We start from the raw sequence: 21,632 nt of genomic DNA, 5'->3' as shown, positions 1-21,632 counted from the left end.
TATGGGGCCGGCGCCCTACTCACTGAGCCACAGGCGCCACCCGAGACCTCGTCTTCAAAAATAGCTAAGCGCTGTGGCAGGCATCTGTAGTCCCAGCTACCTGGGAGGCTGAGGCAAGAGAATCCCTTGAGCCCAAAAGTTTGAGATTGCTGTGAACTGTGACACCCCAGCACTCTACTAAGGGCCACAAAGTGAGACTCTGCCTCAAAAAAAAAAAAAGGTGTTTACTTTTGAGACTAATCTAAAAATCACATTTTCAATGGCTAAATTATGCTAACAAAACTAACCCAAACCAACCCAATCCAACAAGCAGTGAATAATTAGGCACAAGCAAGATTATAACATTGTATAAAATTTAAGATAAAAACATTTTAGCTTGTGCTATTGGGCTTCCCAAATATAGCAGAATTTCTGTAAGTTGATCACCAAGGGACTGTAACAAACTGGTCAACATACAGAGGTGGTCAACCTTTAAGTTAACCATATGTGGTGCATGTCCGGTCTATGAAAATTAGGTTAACTTAAGGAGGGGTCAAAGCAGAGAGTTGGTCAACTATGGAGGTTCTATAACTGCGTATTATGGGAAGCATGTGACATGGCTATGAATCATTAAAAAGTACAGATTTCTTGTTTTCTACAAGGTGAGAAGATGCAATGAAATTTCATAATAAATCACAAGAGGAATCATACTCACCTTTGTAAATACTTTCATGGTATAGCACAAATATTTCACTCTGGGATCAATGGCTGAATAAGCAGATAAAAGCCTTGTGTTATGAAGGGCCTGTTAAAAGGGAAATTACACTATAAGGCTATCACTTAGATGAAAAGGTGTTAGGTTGGAATATTCTAAATGGGTTTACACCCATTCATTTTATGGAGGAAACATTTAGACTGAAATTAACCCTTCCCAAAGATAGGCTTCATTTTACTAGATGATAAAGAATTTTAAGTAATATCTGACCTCACGACCTCTATTATGTTAATATGTGTTTAGTCTGGAACATCTAGAAAATAAGGGCTATGAAAATAATCACTTCCCTTTAAGTATATGTAAGATCCTTCTACCCATAGCATTATTTCAATTAAATGTCATAAAGCCCTGAAATAAACCAGCTGTGAGATTAAAGAGAGTTGGGTGCACCAAGATTACACTGTGCCCATCTGAAAATGAATAAATGTCTCCAAAGACGCCCCAACCACCCAAATTATAACAAAATTCAGGCCATGTGTGGTGGCTCAAGGGTATAATCCTATTACTCTGGAAGGCCTAGACAGGAGGATGACTTGAGTGTAGGAGTTTGAGACCAAGCCTGAGCAACAGGACCTTGTCTCTACAAAAAATTAGAAAGATTAGGTCAGATGTGGTGGCTCACGTCTGTAATCCTAGCAGTCTGGGAGGCCGAGGCGGGTGGATTGCCTGAGCTCATGACCAGCCTGAGGCAGAGCGAGACCTAATCTCTATAACTAGCCAGGTGGTATAGCAGGCGCCTACAGTCCCAGCTACTTGGGAGGCTAAGACAAGAGGATCACCTGAGCCCAAGAGTTTGAGTTGCTGTGAGCTGTGACGCCACAGTTTTCCACTGGGGGCAACAAAGTGAGATTCTTATATCCAAAAAAAGAAAAGAAAAGAAAAATCAGCTGGGCCTGGGTTACGTGTCTGTAGTCCCAGATACTGAGGAGGGCAAAGTATTCTACTTTGGCTTGAGCCCAGCAGTTTGAGGTTGCAGTGAATACTAAAGCCGCTGCACTCCACTAGGGCTGAAAGAGTGAGACTTTGTTCTCTAAATAAACAAACAAAAATAAATAAATAAAAGTTCAAACCAAACACAAGAACCTGCCATTCTGACTTCATCCTAAACAAATACTAACCTTAACTGAATTCTGCCAAAACACTACCAGGTACATAGCAAACACTCATAAATAACTCTGTAAATGGCTCTCTTGAGATTTTGTAAATTGAAACCTTTGTTCCTCTAATCTTCCTAAAGAAAAAGCTGGAAGAAAATCTTACCAATGTGTTATACAAACTGATATCCACTTCCAGACCACTTCTCAAATGGAAGAACTTCACAATTGGCACCTTTGCTGTTGTAATAGGTAAGATGTTTCTCAGACCTAGGTCAGGAAATACGATTATTATCATTAAATGCAGCATCTGGGGATATAAGTGGTTCTGTGTTAACATAACAATATAAAATGATGTAGGCTGGTCCAATTGTAGTGGGCTATCAAAACTTATTAACATTACTGACACTGAAATTCATATATAGGTCTCACTGCTTACTTAGACTGGCTTAAAAAAAGATAATAAAATAAAATGATTTAAATAAGCCTAACTTTGGCTTATTTTACAGAATTCACTTAGGCCTAGTTAAAAGAATTATCTGGAATTAACAAACCTCTGGGAAGACTATTCTGGCAAAGTCTACATTTGCTGAACACATTAATGTTTGAACTACAAGAATGAAAAAGGCAGTCAATGCTCTCCAGGAATGCAACGGTTCACGGTTCACGTATACCTACTGTGAGCATATGTGTGCATGTGCATGCATGCATTTATTCATGTGTGATTAGCCCAACAAATAGCAAAATAGAGGAAACTGCTACAGAGTCTTTTTTGAGACAGGGTTCTGCTCCATCTCCCAGGCCAGAGGAGTACAGTGACATGATCATAGCTCACTGTAGCCTCAAACCCAAGGGATCCTCCTGCTTCGGATTCTTGGGTAGAAATACAGGTATGCCACCAAACCCAACTAATTTTTAAACTTTGTAGAGATGAAGCCTATGTTGCCTAGGCTGGTCTTAAACTCCTGGCTTCAGGTGACAGAGTCTAAACTATGTAGGTCCTACCTATTCTCTCAATATGACTATTCTCTCGATTTGACTATGGAGAAAAGACTATGAGCAATCATAAGAATCCTCAAAAGAGGTTAATAACTGTGAAGCTAGAAGTTACAAAGGTAATAGAAAGGAATCAGCTTTAATAAAAGAGGAGGAAATTGCCTGACTTAGGCTTTGAAAAACAACAACAGGGAAAAATAGTGCAGGTTGAGAGGATTTACCGGGCAAGGGAAATTGCACACAAAAAGGAGAGAGAACCTAAAACAGAATGGCATGTTCAGGGAACTTTCATAGATCTCTCTCACAGACATAGATCTCTGGCTGTTATAGAATTGTGTAGATTGTAGAAGGAAGTTGAGGGAAAGGAGTATGAGAAATAGGAAATAAGAGAGAAATAAGAAGAGCCTAACAGAGAACATGTATATCTTGGAAGAATTAACCTGAGAGGCAAAGAGAAGACAATGGACTTTTTTTAAGTCCAGAGGAATCACTGACGTTTACATGCAATGGTTCAGGCAATAGAGAGATTGGAAGCACCTGAAAGAACAGAGGCAGGATGACTGCTTATGAAGAATAACTGGGTCTGAATTCTCAAGGTGGCATGGAAATGCAAAGAAGCAAAGCATGTTTGAGAGCCTCTATAACTGGATGGAAAGGTAGGAGTGATAAAAGAGGAGGATTGCTAAGAGTAAGAGCTACCACTTCCTGAGCTCTTACTGGACAAGAAGATGTGAAAGTCCATTACAAACACTAGCTGCTAAGACTTATCACTCTCATCTAACAGAAAAGGTTACTTGCTTAGGACTATGCAGCTGGTAAACTGTGGAGTTAGGATGTAAATCTAGGTAAGACTGACTCCACACCTATCTTGAACTTCGTCCAAGTCAGGCTAATTATCACTTTACCCACTGTGATGATTCCAAGGACACCAATGTCAACAACCATGAAAGAGGACTGATTCAGAAGCAGGGTAGGTGGTAGAAGTAGCTGCACTGCAGCAGAAGGAAGGAAGTGGTAAAGACAGAACAGTTCATTCAGAGATGTAGAAGTCTGAGTTTCTTCTGAGAGTGAGGTGGTGATATCTAGAGGGCAGATACACAGTGACATACCACAGAACTCAGGATAAAATATCATCATTGAGAAATGGGACTCTTAGCATAGGACACCTGTGTGTTTGGTTTGCCATGAAAGTATGACAAAAGCTAGATGATAGAAGAAATTTCAGGGGGTGGTGCCTGTGGCTCAGTGGGTCGGGTACGGGCCCCAATACTGAGGGTGGCAGGTTCAAATCGGGCCCTGGCCAGCTAAAACAGCAATGAGAATTGCAACAAAAAAATAGCCAGGCATTGTGGTGGGGACCTATTCGGAAGGTTGTGGCCAGAGAATTGGTTAAGCCCAAGAGTTGGAGGTTGCTGTGAGCTGTGACGTCACAGCACTCCACTGAGGGCAACAAAATAAGACTGTCTCAAAAAAAAAAGAAGAAATTGCAGGAAGATAAGTCTATGTGGGAGATAAAGGAAATCTAACAAACTGGGGAAATGAGCAAGAAAACTCATATTTATTGAATATGATAGGCCCCGTACTTTCAAGTATATTCTTAATTAATCTTAAATGCTAGTTCTACTATTCCCACTTTACGGGTAAGGAACTGAGTGCCTGTAATGAGGCTGAATAACTTTCTGTTATCACACAACCCAACCAGCAGGTACATTTAAAACCAAAGTGATTCCAGAATGCCCACCAACTACTTTGCAATACTGTCTCTTTTTTTTTTTTTGAGTCTTACTATGTCACTCTTGGTAGAGTGCTGTGGCGTCACAGTTCACAGCAACCTCCAACTCTTGGGCTTAAGTGATTCTCTTGCCTCAGCCTCCCAAGTAGCTGGGACTACAGGTGCCCACTGCAACACCTGGCTATATTTTGGTTGCAGTTGTCATTGCTGTTTGGCAGGCCCGGGCTGGGTTCGAACCCACCACTTCTAGTGGCTGGCGCCCTAGCTGCTGAGCTACAGGCACTGAGCCTATATTGCCTCTTAAATAGCCTTCCTTTTCATGTGTTTCACATTCTAAAATTTGACACTGTTGGCCCTTATTAACACTCATAAGCCCGCCAATTAGCACTTAGTCACAGTACACCATCCTGGTCCTTTTATAAATTATTCTATTCTGTCTCTCTGGTTATCAGTTTAAAAACATTTTTTCATAAAAAGAAATAAAAATCATTCCAAAGGCTCCATTTTCAGTCTCTTTGCCTAATTTCTGTGCACTGGAATTAAGGCTTAATCTTCAACTTCTCTCAAGATTCCTTGGAATTGTTTTATTCTTGGTCTCTTTCAGTGTCTTTCTCTCTGAGGCTTTCAATGCAGAACTGTTTTACTTTCATCTTCAGTTATGACCAACAACTCCCTATCTAGATAACAAATCCATTTCTTCCATGAAACTCCCCTACACAACTCATTCTCATATTTTCTTTCACCTCAAAGTTATTTAATCGAATACTACCTTACAATGTTTCATAGTCTATAGAACATCTTACTTATTTTAAGGTCTGTAAGACTTACACAGATTCTTTATTTTTTCTATTATCCCTAAGTGTTAGCATAGTGCTAGGCACACAGGAGACATTCAATAAAATATCTGAGGAGACTGCTTTTAAATATGTTAAATTTTAGACACAGATCTCTGGCTGTTATTGAATTCTTATTACATGCAATCTGCTTTTGATTATTATTAACATCTGTGTGTCAAATTCATTTCTAGTCTAAAAGACCTGTTTTAACATTACTTCTTAGGAAATATTGACATATACTGAGGTATTTTGGGAGAAAGGAACCCAATGTCTATAGTGTACTCTCAAATGGTACAGAAAGAAATTGAGAGGAAGCAAGAGATAGAATGATAAATCAAATGAGGCAAATTGTTAATTGGTGGATCTGAATGAACACTATACACATCCTTTCTGTAACTTTAGCTGCTCTCCTTTAAGTTTGAAATTACAGTAGAACCTCCATAGTTGACCTTCTTAAGTTGACCTAATTATCATAGACCACAGATCACCAATTTCCCAGTCTTTCATACTTAAACACATGAAATTTTTTAAAAGACATTAATACTGCAAATATTTCATATATAAGCCACTATACTGCTTCATGGCATCAGTAAATTCTAAGTACAGGCACCCTTCAATATCCATGGCTCTGCACCCCAAATTCAACCAACTATAGATAGAAAATATTTGGGGGAAAAACAAAAAATAAAAAATAATACATATTAAAAAAACCAATACAGAGGGTGGCACCTGTGGCTCAGTGGGTAGGGTGCCGGTCCCATATATTGAGGGTGGCAGGTTCAAACCTGGCCCTGGCCAAACTGCAACAAAAAAATAGCCGGGCATTGTGGCAGGTGCCTGTAGACCCAGCTACTTGAGAGGCTGAGGCAAGAGAATCGCCTAAGCCCAGGAGTTGGAGGTTGCTGTGAGCTATGATGCCACAGCACTCTACCGAGGGTGATAAAGTGAGACTCTTTCTCTTAAGAAAAAAAAAAAAAGAGATAGGGCTTGGTGCCTGTAGCTGAAATGGCTAGGGCGCCAGCCACATACACCAGAGCTGGCGGGTTAGAATCCAGCCTGGGCCTGCCAAACAACAATGACAACTATAACAAAAAAAAAAAAATAGCTGGGCATTGTGGCGGGTGCATTAGTCCCAGCTACTTGGGAGGCTGAGGCAAAAGAATCACTTAAGCCTGAGAGTTTGAGGTTGCTCTGAGCTGTGACATGTGACACCATGGCACTCTACCCAGGGTGACAGCTTGAGACTCTGTCTTAAAGAAAAAAAAGAAAAGGAAAAAAAGAAAACAATACAGTATAACAACTATTTACCTAGCATTTATGTTAGGTATTAGGTATTATAAGTAAGCTAGAGATGATTTAATGTATACAGGAGAATGGGCATAGTTTATACGCAAATACTATGCCATTTTGTATAAAGGACTTGAGCACATGAAGATTTTGGTATCTGAGTGTGCATGTGCACACATGTATGAGTGTCCTAGAACCAAACTCCCTCAGATATTAGGAGAAGACTATGTAAGATGATAATAAAATAAAAAAGAGAGAAGTATTTTTGGAAAAAGAATATAGAGGTACCTGAATGCTTTCTGAGGACTCTTGCCAATTCTTCTATAGTCCTTACACAATCCAACCCCTGAAAGATGACACAAACAACCGAATCACAAGTGGACAACAGGCTAATGAACTGGTTAATAAACACTTTCCATTACCTTCGGAAATAATGGCATTAATTTCAACTCAGTCTAAATACATTTTCTCTTTTAGCTGAGTATCAAAGTCAGCATTCCTGGCACTGTCCTATGGTTACAAAAACAACTGAACACCTTACTTTGTAATTGCTTTTGGACATGCAACAAAGGTAGGAAGGCTGAACTTCAAAAAAGTCTCTGAACCATAGTTGAGGATCTCTACTTATTCCCCCCTCTATATAATTATATTACTCGTACCCCGTGTGCCAGAATATATAAGAGGGGGCTTCTGTGCCCCCTCTTATTTATTCTGTGTAGACTTTCATTATAATGTAAGAGTTGACTGAATTGCTGTGGAGAGTGATTAAGCTCACATTATTTCCCTACAGAACTAGCCAAAATAAATAATGTAGAAAATTACTGTCATATAGCAAATGTAAATTAAGACATATAGCAAATATAATATTTCACATAACACTTAGGCTAACCCTATCAATATGTATATCCCAGTGTTACTTCAATTGAACTTTTACTTCAGAAATACCATCAAAACTATTTAATAAGGCCTGGTGCAGTGCCTCATACCTATAATCCTAGCAATTCTGGGATTCTGGGAGGCCGAGATGGGTGGAATGCTTGAGCTGAGGAGTTCGAGACCAGCCTGAGTAAGAGTGAGACCTCATCTCTAAAAAATAACTGGGCATCATGGCAGGCGGCTATAGTCCCAGCTATTCGAAAGGCTGAGGCAAGAGAATCAGTTGAGCCCAGGAGTTGGAGGTTGCTGTGAGCTATGATGCCAGAGCACTCTCTTGAGGGTGACAAAGTGAGACTTTGTCTCAAAAAACCAAAACAAACAAACACACACAAAAAACCTAAATGATAAGTCATGTTTAAAAAACCCCAAAATTGGGCGGTGCCTGTAGCTCAAAGGAGTAGGGCGCTGGCCCCATATGCCGGAGGTGGCAGATTCAAATCCAGCCTCGGCCAAAAACTACAAAAAAAAAAAAAATATCAAATAGCTGGCTATCTCAGTAAGTAGGGTGGTGGCTATGCACACCAGGGGTGGTGGCAAGTTTGAAACTTGCCTCGGCTTGATTAAAAATAACAACAACTAGGCGGCGCCTGCGGCTCAGTGAGTAGGGCACGGGCCCCATATACAGAGTGTGGTGGGTTCGAGCCTGGTCCCAGCCAAACTGCAACAAAAAAATAGCCTGGCGTTGTGGCGGGCGCCTGTGGTCCCAGCTACTCAGGAGGCTGAGGCAGGAGAATCGCCTAAGCCCAGGAGTTGGAGGTTGCTGTGAACTGTGATGCCACAGCACTCTACCAAGGGCGATAAAGTGAGACTCTGTCTCAAAAAACAAACAAACAAACAAAAAACAATAAATAAATTAGAGTGTGTGTGTGTATATTACATATACATATATATACCTCCCCAAATAAGAACAACCTTAACTTTGTATGCCAGGGTCATTCTATGTGATGAACCAACATTACTTTATTCACCTAATTCACACGGGATCACTTTTGACTGTTTTCCCAAATCACATATGTCCTCAAAATATAAAGACTTGAAATTAAGAAAAGGCATAAAGAGTCTTCAGTAACAGGAGCATCATTCATTTGGATATCCAGCACTTGAACTGCTGTTAAAAAGAATAGACACTCAGCACTTCTCATACTTTATATCTTCATATAGCATTTTATGTTTTATAAATGTCTTCAATCAGAGGGTGGTAAACTTGTTCTGTTTTGTGGGCCATACTAAACTCTGCACTTAGAGTGAAAGGAGCCACAGACAATACAGAAATACATGAGTGTGGCTCTGCTCTAACAACATTTCATTCACAAGAACAGGCAATGGGGGGCTGAATTTAGCCCATGTGCCATAGTGTACCATCTTCTGACAAACTAATGATCTAAACTAATGTGTACAAAAATTGCCTAAGGCAAAAGGGAATAGAAATTATTCCCATTTCGGGTGGCGCCTGTGGCTCAAAGGAGTAGGGTGCCGGCCCCATATGCTGGAGGTGGCAGGTTCAAATCCAGCCCCAGCCAAAAAATGCAAAAAAAAAAAAAAAATTCTTCACAGAAATTATTTCCATTTCACATCTAGTAAAGACCATTATGTCTCAAATCCAGGTCTCTGGACTATAAGGTTAGCACTCATCATTTACCACACTGCCTCCTTGGTAAAAAAATCTTTACAGATAACCTTGTAGTATGTGCCTCCAAGTCATCCCAGTGGCCAGGCCAATGGGACACTGGAGACGCTAGTGTGGCTTTGTAGAATTCCAAGATATCACTTTGCAGTCCACTTTGTACTACAGGGTTAAAGTACAGCTTTTTCTACTCACATTCACCTCTAAGCTGCTTGCTGTATTTAGCCAGAGAGGGTGCCAAATGGTACATGCCATATGGTATGCCCTGATAAATTTGAAAAATACCAAACTGTAATGTCAGCCAAGATTGGTCAAATCACACTGCCACGGCAAATGGAAGTTTCATGCAGTCACTGTACCTCAGCAGTTTCAAGTCCGTTAATTGTCATACAGACGTCAAGGTCACTCTGTTTGAAACCAAATCCATTTTTGGAGGAGCCAAACAAGCTCAATTTAGTTCCTGTTAGGATATATGAAAAGCAGTAACTAATTATCTGCTATATTTAATTTTTAATCAAAATGGCCCTCTCATGAACCAAAAATACCCAGTTGTTAACTATGCTATATTAATCTCATAATTATGTTCTTGTATTACCATTTATTCTAAAATTTTTTCTCTCAAAGTTTCCTTTAAATATAAGTTGCATATGGCAAGAAAAACTGTCAGGTACAAGGAACATTTCAAGGAAAATGTTAGATCACGTCATGGTATTTAATAACGATAACCTTATTACTGCTTTAGAAATATGTGAACTTTGACTCTAAATGTAATATTATATGAAATGAAATTCACTTGGGGCATCTGCTAGGATAAATGCTACATGCTACTGTCCTTTAGGATTTGGCAGACCAAAGATATCCTAGGCATATGCAAAACAACTGAAACCCTGACCTACCATCACCACAAGATCACTTTATTATTTTCATAACCAATGTGCTTGTAACACATATACCGTTCTTAAAGATAAAAAAATTATTTACCTGGAAAGTCCTGTCTTATGAAACTTTCTAGGTTTTGTCGAATATGTTCACGAGCCTGATCTTCTAAAATAGTTGGAGAAAAATCCTCTGTTTAAAATAGACATATTGAGAAAATAAGACTGTGGACATACTTTGAAAAGTCTGAAAAAATTACATTTTTTAGAAAACTTAAAAGGTTAAAAAAAAAAGCCCTCTTAAATGTTTGTGTGTTCTTAGTAGATAGCATTAGCAATGTAAAATAAAAATTGCCCATTTATTAAGAGTCTATCACTAAGAACTGGTCTTGAGGCTCGGTGCCTGTAGCTCAGTGGCTAGGGCTCCAGCCAAATACACTGGAGGTGGCGGATTCAAATCCAGCGTGGGCCTGCCAAACAACAGTGACAACTATTACCAAAAAAAAAAAAAAAAAAAAAAAAAACAACAAAACAGCTAGGCATTGTGGTGGATGCCTATAATTCCAGCTACTTGGGAGGCTGAAGCAAGAGAATTGCTTAAGCTCAAGAGTTTGAGGTTGTTGTGAGCTGTGATGCCACGGCACTCTACCCAGGGCAACATAGTGAGACTCTATCTCCAAAAAAAAAAAGAACTGCTCTTGAAATGGAAACGAATTTGCACTGGGAGTCTGCACCTGGGTTTCCCAGAGACATATCCCATCCCAAAATCAAGAAAATGTCTTCTGGGAACCCCACGGAGCGAATATAGTTTGTAAGCATTTGCATATACTTTTGTCTAAAGAGTATCTAATTTTCTTTCATAGGCATAACCTCCAAAAAGGTGTTTTTTTAATTAAAAAAAAAATAATCACTGATTAAGAGCCAAGTGTGTTCTGGCACAGACGGATACCTTGTGGCCATGTAAAACAATGATTTCTTTTATTCTAAGCAGCTGAATGACGACTCTCCTTAAAATGTTTTCCCTTTATAAAACTGTAAACTTCTCTGTATCAAGCCTTCCCCAAAAAGGGCTCTTATGTAGGGTATTAATCAGGCAATGTGCCCTGGAAGTCTCTAGAGGAAGTTTACTGCCCTAAAGGAGAAGGCAATAAATGGAGTTATTCCCTACAGCCCGGGAATACTTCTGGTCATGAAATATTATTAACTGCACCTAGAAAAACTTTTCAAGAAACACCAGCTGGGAAATACTAGCACACGAATCTTAAGATTTAAAAGGAGCTGCGCACAGTGGCTCATGCCTATAATTCTAGAACTTTGGGAGGTGGAGCTGGTAAGATCACGTAAGTCCAGGTGCTCAAAAACAGCCTAAGCAACAAATAGGAGATTTGAGTCTCTACAAAAAACATCTTTAAAAAAATTTCAGCTTGCCATGGTGGCAAAAGGCTATAGCCCTCAGCTACTCAGAAGGGTGAGGCAGTAGACAGCTTGGACCCAGAAGGTGGAAGTTGCAGCAGTGAGCTCTGATTGCACCACTGTACTCCAGCCTAGGCACAGAGCGAGACCCTGTCTCAAAAAAGAAAAAAAAAAAAAGACTTAATATGTCTTTCCTTATCTTTCTTTGACATGTATTGCCTGTCGAAAAAAGGACAAGCAAGACGTAAAACACTGTGGATACCATGAAGAATGGAACACTTAGTTCCAGTATGTGCTTCGAGAGCTGAAAGGATAGTGATTCCGATGACTCTTAGAGTGAATGTCAATTTAATATTTCAAAAAATCAAAAGAAATGGGAACAACTTACTGTAACACTGGATGCAAACTTGATCTAAGATATTTGAAAACTTGGGTGTTAGTGGTGGCAAGGGTTCCAGCTGGATTCTTTTGAAGTCATCGGGACAGTCCTTCTTCAGATGACCCTCTCGTTTGCATAAGCTACACACTACTGTAGGAGACTGTAGGAACACAGCAAAGCAAAACAAGCCTTAAGATAACACTTTAGCTGCCAAATAATGGGGTCTGGAAACTTTTTCTTAACGTACCTAGTCAACCTTTCACTTTCCAAAGGAAAGAAAAGACAGTATGTAGCCACTGTAAATGATCTGAGAGATGGGAGTACCCTATGGTATCCTCAGAAGAAAAAGTAGTTATTTTCACTACTAATGGCATTCTTTTCCTCCTATGCAAATTCCCATGAATCTTATGGAGGAAAGTGGACCAAGTGGTTGTATAAGAAAGAAAAACCAATTCACTAACCACATCCAAAATAGGAAGACTTCTGTTCTAGTATATAAAAGTTGTACGCCAGGTGCGGTAGATCACACCTATAATCCTAGCATTCTGGAAGGCAAAGGCAGGTGGATTGCCTGAGATTATGGGTTCTAGACTAGCCTGAGCAAGAGCGAGATCCTGTCTCTAAAAAAAAAAAAAAAAAAAAAAAAATAGCTGGACATCGTAGTAGGCACCTGTAGTCCCAGCTATTCGAGAGGCTAAGCCTAGGGGTTTGAGGTTGCTGTAACCTAGGATGCCACCGCACTCTACCAAGGGTGACAAAGTGAGACTCTGTCATAAAATAAATACATAAAAATAAAAGTTGAAATTATATGCATTAAAATCGCTTATAGTCTCCTAGTTCTAAGTCTAGTAGCAGCACTGATTACCTTGCCTTTGGTGAAGATAACTTTACTAAATTCATAGAAGAAATCAGACTGATCCACAGGTGAATTTTCCTCACAGATATTTTCTTCTTTAAGACTTATTTTATTAAGTTCCATTAGTAGACCTCTATCTACAGGTTTTCCACATTCCTTCCAGTTTTCAGACTTAGGGGGATCGCCTACTTCATCATCCTCTTCAGACAAGGCATCCTCATCCCCTGATCCAGTGTAGGTGTTATCTAACTCATCTTCATTAGCAATGCCATCTTCATCTTCCCTTTGGTTAATGGCAAGCCTGGGTTCTTCCTCCTCCTCCTCTTCTTCTTCTTCTTCCTCTTCCTCTTCATCAGAGTGAATGATTTCTGATGTCTGGCCCTGCATTGAAGGGGCAAAGTGGTTTAGAGCGTCCTCCAGTTCATCAGTGCCTTCTATACTTTCTTCATCAACATCAGCCTTGTCATCTACAGTGGCAAATCCATCACATTCTTTAGCTGAAGGCTTCTGGATGCCTTCTAAATCGAAAGTGCTATCTGTTTCATTATTAAGAGTACTGCCACAGATTACCAGCTCTCCATGTCTGCTACTGCTTAAACCTTGATCAACAGTTGAAGGATGCTTGCTCTTCTTCTCAATTTTTTCTTTCTCATTTTTACTTCCTGTTTTTTGATGGTGTACTTTAACATCCTCATAATCATCACAACTGACCTTTGCCTGGACACAGTTGGGGTTTTCTAGGTGGACACTGATATATTTATTTCCCTTTTCCTCTGTTGATGGGCTTCCAAACCTTTCAGCAGTCTCTTTCAGAATAAGTGGATGTATCTTACAGGTATTTGAAGTTGAACTGGCAGTACTAGGACCTGGAGCCAAAACTGAGTTTTTGAGGTTATCATCTTTTGCTTGTACATCTGGGTCATGATTTACTACTTCATTAGAATGTTCTGAAGCACAAGTAACTACACCGAGTGGCTTTGGAAAGTTGGGTTTTATAATTTTGTGTGGAAGAGCAAAATATTTGTATGTTGTCCTTAAACAATGAAGTATATACTCAAACACAGGTTGATTATTTAGGGTCCTTGCCACATTTCTTTTAACAGAGTAGGGATCTGTAATTTAAAAAAAAGAGAAAGAAAAAATCCACCACTTCATATTTAAAAGATTATCCTACTGCAAATAAAAACAGAAACAATAGTAAAATTTATAATATATCTTATATGCTTAAAAAATGGGACAGGGAATAAGAAAATGTGGTTTAAGAACAAAAGCAACATTTTCTGATGCATCTGCTCTATGAAGAAAAAAACCCGTTCTATTCAGAACCAGTACCCCTTCCCTATTGTGCTCTATGACTGTGGAGGTGGAAAAGATGTCATCAGTGTGGCTCTCATGCCTAAGGGAAGCAAGGTCTTCCCGACAGGCTCTGCTGCTGAGTGTTCTGCCTCCCCACTCAGCCAGGCCCTGACGTTTGTAGAGCTTACCTCCACTCTTCTGCCCTGGGAAGCCCCATCACTGAATTGGCTGGACTGAATTTCAGGGGCGAGAGGGAGGCACCAGGAGGAGACACCACTTCTCTCAATCTTTTCTCCTCCCCTAGAACTCCAGCAGGTTAGGCAATTGGCCAGAAGAGCTGAGCCAGAGAAACTGCAGGGGAGGGTTTAAAAATGTGAGATCCCCATGATTGCACATAGAATTTATGCAAAATGCAAAAAAACCCTTTTATGCAACATAAAGCTTGAAAAAAAATCAAGCAAAAATAAAAGGATTCCATTTAGGAGGCTCTTTAAATTATTTAAAGGAGGAGAATTAAGATTTCTAGAGGGGTTTCAACCTCCTGACTTTGCAAAGCTGAGAAGAGCTAGTCTATTTAATGATATCTACAGGGCATATCAGTGTGTCTTTGATACAGTGATTCCAGTTAAATAAGCCTTCACTAAAAAAGTGTTTTTATGAATAAGTTCTAAATGTTATTGTAGATAGGTCAAAAATAACCATTCACTCTGTACTGGACAGGAATCCAACTGAGAATGTCATTTTTCAATGGAATATACATTTTCCTCATTTTTGCAAAAGTAAACAATATCAACAATTTATTAAAGGACTGAGTTTAAAAATTCAGAAATGAGAATTGTAAAGAGGAAAGATCAGATTCAATCACTGTGATAAACCTTTTTAAGCATTTAAGTTGTTAAGCAATTTACAAAGAAAGCAAGGTCTCATCCAGCCACTATTCCAATTGCTTATATTTAAAAAACCCAGGGTGAACAGGTTCATCTCTTGAAATGGTCCACTGTACCACATGCAAGATTCTACCTATTTATTTCACCTCTGAGGTCAGGTCTACCGTACATGTGAAGCTGAAAAGAGACTGAAATAAAAAGCATGCTGTTTAGACAGGTACCTTAAAAAAGAGGGGTTAAAGATAAACATTGTTAGATACCTTCAATGGCAATGCGCTTTTTGGGCCAATCCTTTGATTCTCGAGATACTGATTCTTTGACACGAATACTTATCACTAAGTCAGCCAAATTAAATTCTAAAGCATAGAATCGCAGCATTTCCACCCAGAGCTGCCCAACTGGTACTGAAGGCTGGTGTTTTATATCAAATATTAATGACACCTATTAACAGCAAAGAGAAATAGCCAAGTTATTTCAGATGTAAGCACAATCCAAACAAAGAGAGCATTCAAACATCCAATTAAAAAATCTGAAAAACCTTTTCAGATTTAGATATAAAAGATATAAATGACAATACCTCTAGATAAATCAAATTCTGGGTTCTATTTGCTTGTGGCAAAACAGCATTATTTTATTATATTCCTAGGACTAATAATGTTAAAATCCTCTTATTATCACAGGGGTAGACAGGATCTGTTTTATTTAACCAGACAGCACTCCTAATTTTGAACTGTTAATAACAGGCAGAGAGGACTGTACACAGATTGCTAATACTCTCAGCACTGAACTCTTCTGTACTGCTGCTGGAGGCACCTCTGCAGTCACAGACACACAGAAATGGACAGTATAAAGGCATAGAGAAAAAGGGAAAACACTCCTCTCATTGCTCTGAGACGCTTTAAAACCACACTGACTCTGCCAGTCACCATTAATTTTAAAGTCAAATAACATGATATGAAAAATGGATAACAGTTTTACAGTCACAGGCTTCTGACAAGTTAGAACATATTGTGATGTAATAATATATTGCAAAGCACATAGTACTTAGGAAAAAAATGAAACTGAACAGTGATTCTGCCATACCATGGCTCTTAATTGCTCTGTGACTTAGCGTCTTCATTCTCAGACTAGCAGTATAGCTTAATGGCTAGGAGAACTGGCTTTGGAATTAGGTCAAGCTTAAATTTGAAATCCAAACTCTGCCATGTCCGAGCTGTGTATGATCCTGGTCAAGGACTATAATCTAAGCCTTGGTTTCCTCATCTGAAAAATGGGGATAACAGTACCCACCTCATAGGGTTGTTGGGAGGACTGAGTGAGATAGTGTCTGTAAAGTGCTTAGCACAGTGCCTGGCACACAGTGTTCAAAAAATGGTCGCTATCATTATCTGCAGAGTAGGGATGATACCACCTATAACACAGGATAGTTATGAGGATTAAATCAGAAACAAGGGAAAGCATCTGGCAGACTCAGTTGCTCTCTATTTTTCCACTTAGGTATAATCTTTTTAAGTACAAGAAATCCACATATCACGAAACATAACATCACAACTGTAAGATGCTCTAAAGAGGTATTATAGTTCAACTCCCATATATTAAAAGAGAAGGAATTGAAACCCCAAGAATTTCCATGCCTTGTCAGATGGTTGCACTGCTTGTCAGTGGCAAAACGAGAACAATGTCTCCCGATTACATTATGGTGCTTTATCATCACACCATATGCAACTCCATGATGTCTACAGCTCACTTAACCATGAAGTTAATCTTTCCAATAGCACAAAAATATAAAAATAAAGCATGAAATAGACTTACAGCAATAGCTTTTCTTTCACATTACTCCTATAATTCACACTGAAAAAAATATTTCCTCTAAGGTGTACAAATTTGTCTCGAATCATACTTTATAAAGCTTCAAAACATGTGGTATGATACTTTTCTCAACCACAAAGATTCTGCCAAGTAAGATAAAGTCATCTTGTAGATTTACAAGGCAGAACTGATTGAAAATAGAAGCTGTCTAGGTCCCAAACCTATAGTTGAGGACACAAAGAAACTTTCCCAAAATTTTAAGTCATTAAATTTCACCTCTTTATCCATAGCTTTTTTTTTTTTTTTAGCATTACAAGGATTTGTAAGCATCTCACTGAAATGACTTCATACCACAACATGGAACTTAAGAGCCCTTTATGATATCAAGAATACTAGTACTTAAAATTTGTTTTTCAATTGAGAACACTCTTTCAAATAAAGTAACAATAGCAGCTAACATTTACTGAGTGCTTACCACATGCTCGGCACTGAGTTAAGCATTCTATAAATCAATGACCCTATGAGAAGATACCAATATTATCCCCATTTTTAGGGAAGAAACTAGCACACAGAAAGATTAAGTCACTTGCCCAAGGACACACAGCTAGTAAGTGGGAGAGATGAGATAGAAATTCACATATTCTGGCTCCACAGCCTGTATTCTTATCCTCTACAGGAAAACCAAGAAGACAGACAAAAGTGGTATTGTTCTGATGTCAGCAGGGGAAGAGTGGTACCACCCTTCCACTAATGTTCAGGGATTCTAGAAAACATAAAGAGAACGTCTGATTCACCACTATTCTTCATTTTACGCACGGACTGGAGGAGTGACACAACATGTTTATATGCAATGAGAATCAGAATCCTTGTCTCAGAAGTATTTTGTGGATGCTACTATTGTTTTAGCCCAAAGGATTATGGAGAGATCAAGGACCCTTCACTAATTTGGAACAGAAATCTGACTTCTAGGATAGTTACATTGCACAGATTTTTGTTTGAAATTCTAATGGCCGTTCTTTCCTTGTGTACAAACGCCCCTCCTCATCCCCAATAGAATAGGACTAGTGCATCAAATTGCTTACTTATTCATTGTTATTTTAGTAATTTGAACTTAGTTAACTTTTTATATATTTAAACCTCATAATACCATCTAAAACTAAGTTCTTTGAGAATGGATAGGGGTTTATCTCTTTGAATTCTCAGTATCTTTCAAAAGACTCCCGCACACAGAAGAAAGCATACAAATAATTGCAGATTTAATAACCTAAGTTTTTTTTTTTTTAACCTTTTCTTGCTACTTGTTTATTCAAGGGACTGAACAGACTAGGAAATGAAATAGCCATGAAAAAGTGAAGATTGTTAAGGAAATAAGACAGGAAGACTGATTAACCCACAAACTCCACAACTGGCAAGAGAAATAAAACTAAAATGAGAAAACAGACCTGTCCCCTTTTAACCAGTATTTCTTTTGGTGCCTCTTCTTTTGTTGTGTCTGTGTCCCCTGCAGCACTGTTAGTGTATTCCCAGACCACAAAGTCATTCTCAATATCTTTAAGGTTGAAGTTCCCTAAGTTGTTTAATGAGAATCCTTCAATCTAGGAAAAATTAGATACATACTATTTATTAGAAGGCAGAAATAATTTTCTATCCATCAGAGCATATTAACCTTGAAAGGAATTGAAGAAGTTAACGTTCATAGTTCTTTGAAAATATAAAATTATGGACTATTTCTGAGATACCTGTAAATTTTAAAATAATTTTTGAAGTAAAAAAAAAAGGTTTTGATTTGCAAAAGAAATGATGACTTTAGGAAATGATTCTTTAGTAAATATTCTAAGACAGTAGTTCTCAACCTTCCTAATTGCTGCGTTATCACAAATGGAAAAAGGCGGGTTGCGACCCATAGGTTGAGAACTGCTGTTCTAAGAGAAAGTAACCTGGCTTCTGGAATAAAATTGCCTAGGGCCAAATCTCAGCTCCCTTATATATCAGCTGAATGCCTTTAGGTGAGGCAGTTACTCTCTGTATGCCTTAGGTCCCATAGAAAGGAATAACACTTGAACTTACTTCATGGGATAGCAGTGATATTAAAATAATGAACATAAGGTACCCAGATACAGGTAGTATTTGCTTGTAGTAAATAGTAATTGCTCAAATAAACAGCCAAAATTGTTACTATAGATAGTAAGGGAATGCAATGGAGATATTCCCATTTAGAAAATAATTTTAAATACTATTAATTCTGGCTAGGTTGGAAATTTCCAAAGTAAATTTTATGTTCTATTAATGAATGCTAATGATAAAGAAAATGGTCTGGGTTCAAACAGTCTGAGAGTTTTTTTTTTTTTTTTTTAAGACAGAGCCTCAAGCTATGACCCTGGGTAGAGTGCCGTGGCATCACAGCTCACAGCAACCTCCAACTCCTGGGTCAAGCGATTCTCCTGCCTCCACCTCCCAAGTAGCTGGGACTACAGGTGCCCGCCACAACGCCTGGCTATTGTTTTTTGTTGCAGCCATTATTGTTTGGTGGGCCTGGGCTAGATTTGAACCTGCCAGCTCAGGTGTATGTGGCTGGTACCTTAGCCACTTGAGCCACAGGCACCAAGCCGATTTTTTTTTTTTGAGACGAAGTCTTACTTTGTCACCCTTGGTAGAATGCCATGGTGTCATAGCTCATAGCAACCTCAAACTCTTCGGCTCAAGTGATCCTCTTGCCTCAGACTCCTGAGTAGCTGAGACTACAGACACCTACCACAATGTCCAGCTATTTTAATTCTGAGAGATGTTGAACAGAGTTGAACAGCTTTCTTTACTGCACGATGGGATTTATCACAGCCTTTAAGCAGGTTATCAAGAAAAATAAACATGGGGCAAAGTGAAGATTTGGTGTCACATTTCCTAAATGTATTTCCATACCAAATAAATGGACTACCTCACTGGTTTAGCAGATTGATCAATCCTTCTAAAACATAAGATGTCATGTTGCTTTCCTGATCAGTGGTTTCCTTCTTACTCAAGATGAAATTCACAGTCCTTCCAGGGTCTACATAATCAGGTCCTTTGCTACTTCTCTGATCCTTCTTCCATCCTCCTTGGTCAGAGCTGACATCTGCTATTCCCTCTGCTTGGAATGAGTCCCTAACACTCACTCTCCCTCACTTTATTTAGCTCTGTTCAAATATCTTCTCTTAACAGCTCCCCACTTTTCACTCTCTGTCCTTCTTAATCTGGCTTATTTTTCCTCAGAGCAATTACCACCACTAGCCTCTTGCCCCACTGACCATATAAATTCAAAGGCAAGGATTATTTTGTTCACCACTCTAACCCTAGCACCCACAATAGTGCTTAGTAAAAGAAATGCTCAGTGAAGATTTGCTGACTGACTTGAACTATTATTCCATGGAAAAGGTGTGATGACTAGGTGTGAGTATGGAATTCTGTTAAGTCCCCCTCTACCTCATACTAGGTGTGATGTTAGCTGAAGATATTTGCCACAAATGCTTAGTTTCCTTCTGTTCCTAGTTTGCAGAGTTTTTATTGTGAGTACAGATTTTGTCACGTTTCTCCCCCCATACTAGGTGTGATGACTTCCATGCTTGGATGTATGTATTCAATATTTTCTTAATGTGGTGCCTTGCTTCTTTGCTTTCTTAACAATGTTTTTTGGAGAGCTAGTTTTAAAGTTTAATAAAGTTCAATTTATCAATATTTTTCTTTATTGATATGCTATGTGCTTTTAGTAGTCTAAGAAATCCTTGCTGCAACAATTTTCTCCTATGTTTTCTCCTGGGCGTTTTATGGTTTTCAACATTTTGAGTTAATTTTGGGGCATTTGTGAGGTAAATAAATATATATATATATGTTTTTTTGTGAGGTAAATTATTTAATACTCATTTTTTTCTTAGGGAATCCAGTTTTCCCTGTATCGTTTGTTGAAAAGTTTTCTTTCCCTCAATGAACTGTTCAGGCACCTTTACTGAAAACCAACTTGCTTAATCTTATACTACAACCAACATACTTAATCTTACAATGCACAAAAACTTAGCAGATAGCTTTATATTTATTTATATCTTAATTTTCTCAGCAATGTCCTACAATTTTCAGTTTAGAAGTTTTTGCACATCTGTTATTTATTCTTAAATACTGTTATGTTGTCTGACACTATCAATGGAATTCTAAAAACATTTTCAAATTGCTATTAATATGTAAAAGTATACAATTGATCTTGCATATTTATTTTGTTTCTATTATCTTCCTAGATTTATTAGTTCTAGGGGTTGTTTTGTACTTTTCTGAGGATTTTCTATGTAAATAAATGTTCTCTGCAAATAACGTTTATTTCTTTTACATTTTTATGACTTTTTCTTTTTCTTTATTGCAATGGTGAGAACGTCCTGGAAATGTTAAGTAGGAGTCAGTTGGGGGGTGGGGGTGGCATTCTTCTTCTCTTCTCAGTAGTATAGGGAAAATATCCAGTAACTTTCCATTATGTCTGATGTTAGCTGAAGATATTTGCCACAAATGCTTAGTTTCCTTCTGTTCCTAGTTTGCAGAGTTTTTATGGTAAGTGAGCATGGAATTTTGTCAAGTTCCCCCCTCATATCCTCAAATAATCATATGGCTTTTCTCCTTTATCCTGTTAAGATGGTAAATTATATTTATTTTAAAATGCTAAATCAACACTATATTCCTGAAGAAGTCCCACTTGGTTATGACATATCCTTTTTGTCTATTTTTCAGTTGACTTATTAATATTTTGCTGAGTTTCAGCATTCATGCTCATGAGATAATTTGGTACATAGCTTTTCTTTTATAACTGTGTCTTATTTTGTTATCAGGACAATTCCAGCCTCCAATT

General features: G+C 38.5%; 1 protein-coding gene across 4 annotated transcripts in view; it reads right to left on the bottom strand.

Moving 5' to 3' along the window:
* TUT7 (terminal uridylyl transferase 7) overlaps positions 1-21,632 on the bottom strand; it is an 83,955-nt gene that overhangs the window by 35,204 nt on the left and 27,119 nt on the right. For all 4 annotated transcript variants that reach the window (XM_053577514.1, XM_053577507.1, XM_053577489.1 and 1 more), the window contains exons 11-19: positions 18,217-18,369; positions 15,226-15,406; positions 12,792-13,894; positions 11,936-12,086; positions 10,241-10,327; positions 9,619-9,719; positions 6,988-7,045; positions 2,015-2,118; positions 695-784 (exon numbers count right to left, since the gene is read on the bottom strand). In XM_053577514.1, the coding sequence (XP_053433489.1) occupies positions 695-784; positions 2,015-2,118; positions 6,988-7,045; positions 9,619-9,719; positions 10,241-10,327; positions 11,936-12,086; positions 12,792-13,894; positions 15,226-15,406; positions 18,217-18,369 (2,028 nt within the window). The remainder of the gene's footprint in view (positions 1-694; positions 785-2,014; positions 2,119-6,987; positions 7,046-9,618; positions 9,720-10,240; positions 10,328-11,935; positions 12,087-12,791; positions 13,895-15,225; positions 15,407-18,216; positions 18,370-21,632) is intronic.

This window comes from Nycticebus coucang, chromosome 2 (genome assembly GCF_027406575.1).
Source record: "Nycticebus coucang isolate mNycCou1 chromosome 2, mNycCou1.pri, whole genome shotgun sequence".
NCBI lineage: Eukaryota > Metazoa > Chordata > Mammalia > Primates > Lorisidae > Nycticebus > Nycticebus coucang.
Note: the sequence above shows the minus strand (reverse complement) of the source record. Positions and strands in the feature narration are given on the sequence as shown.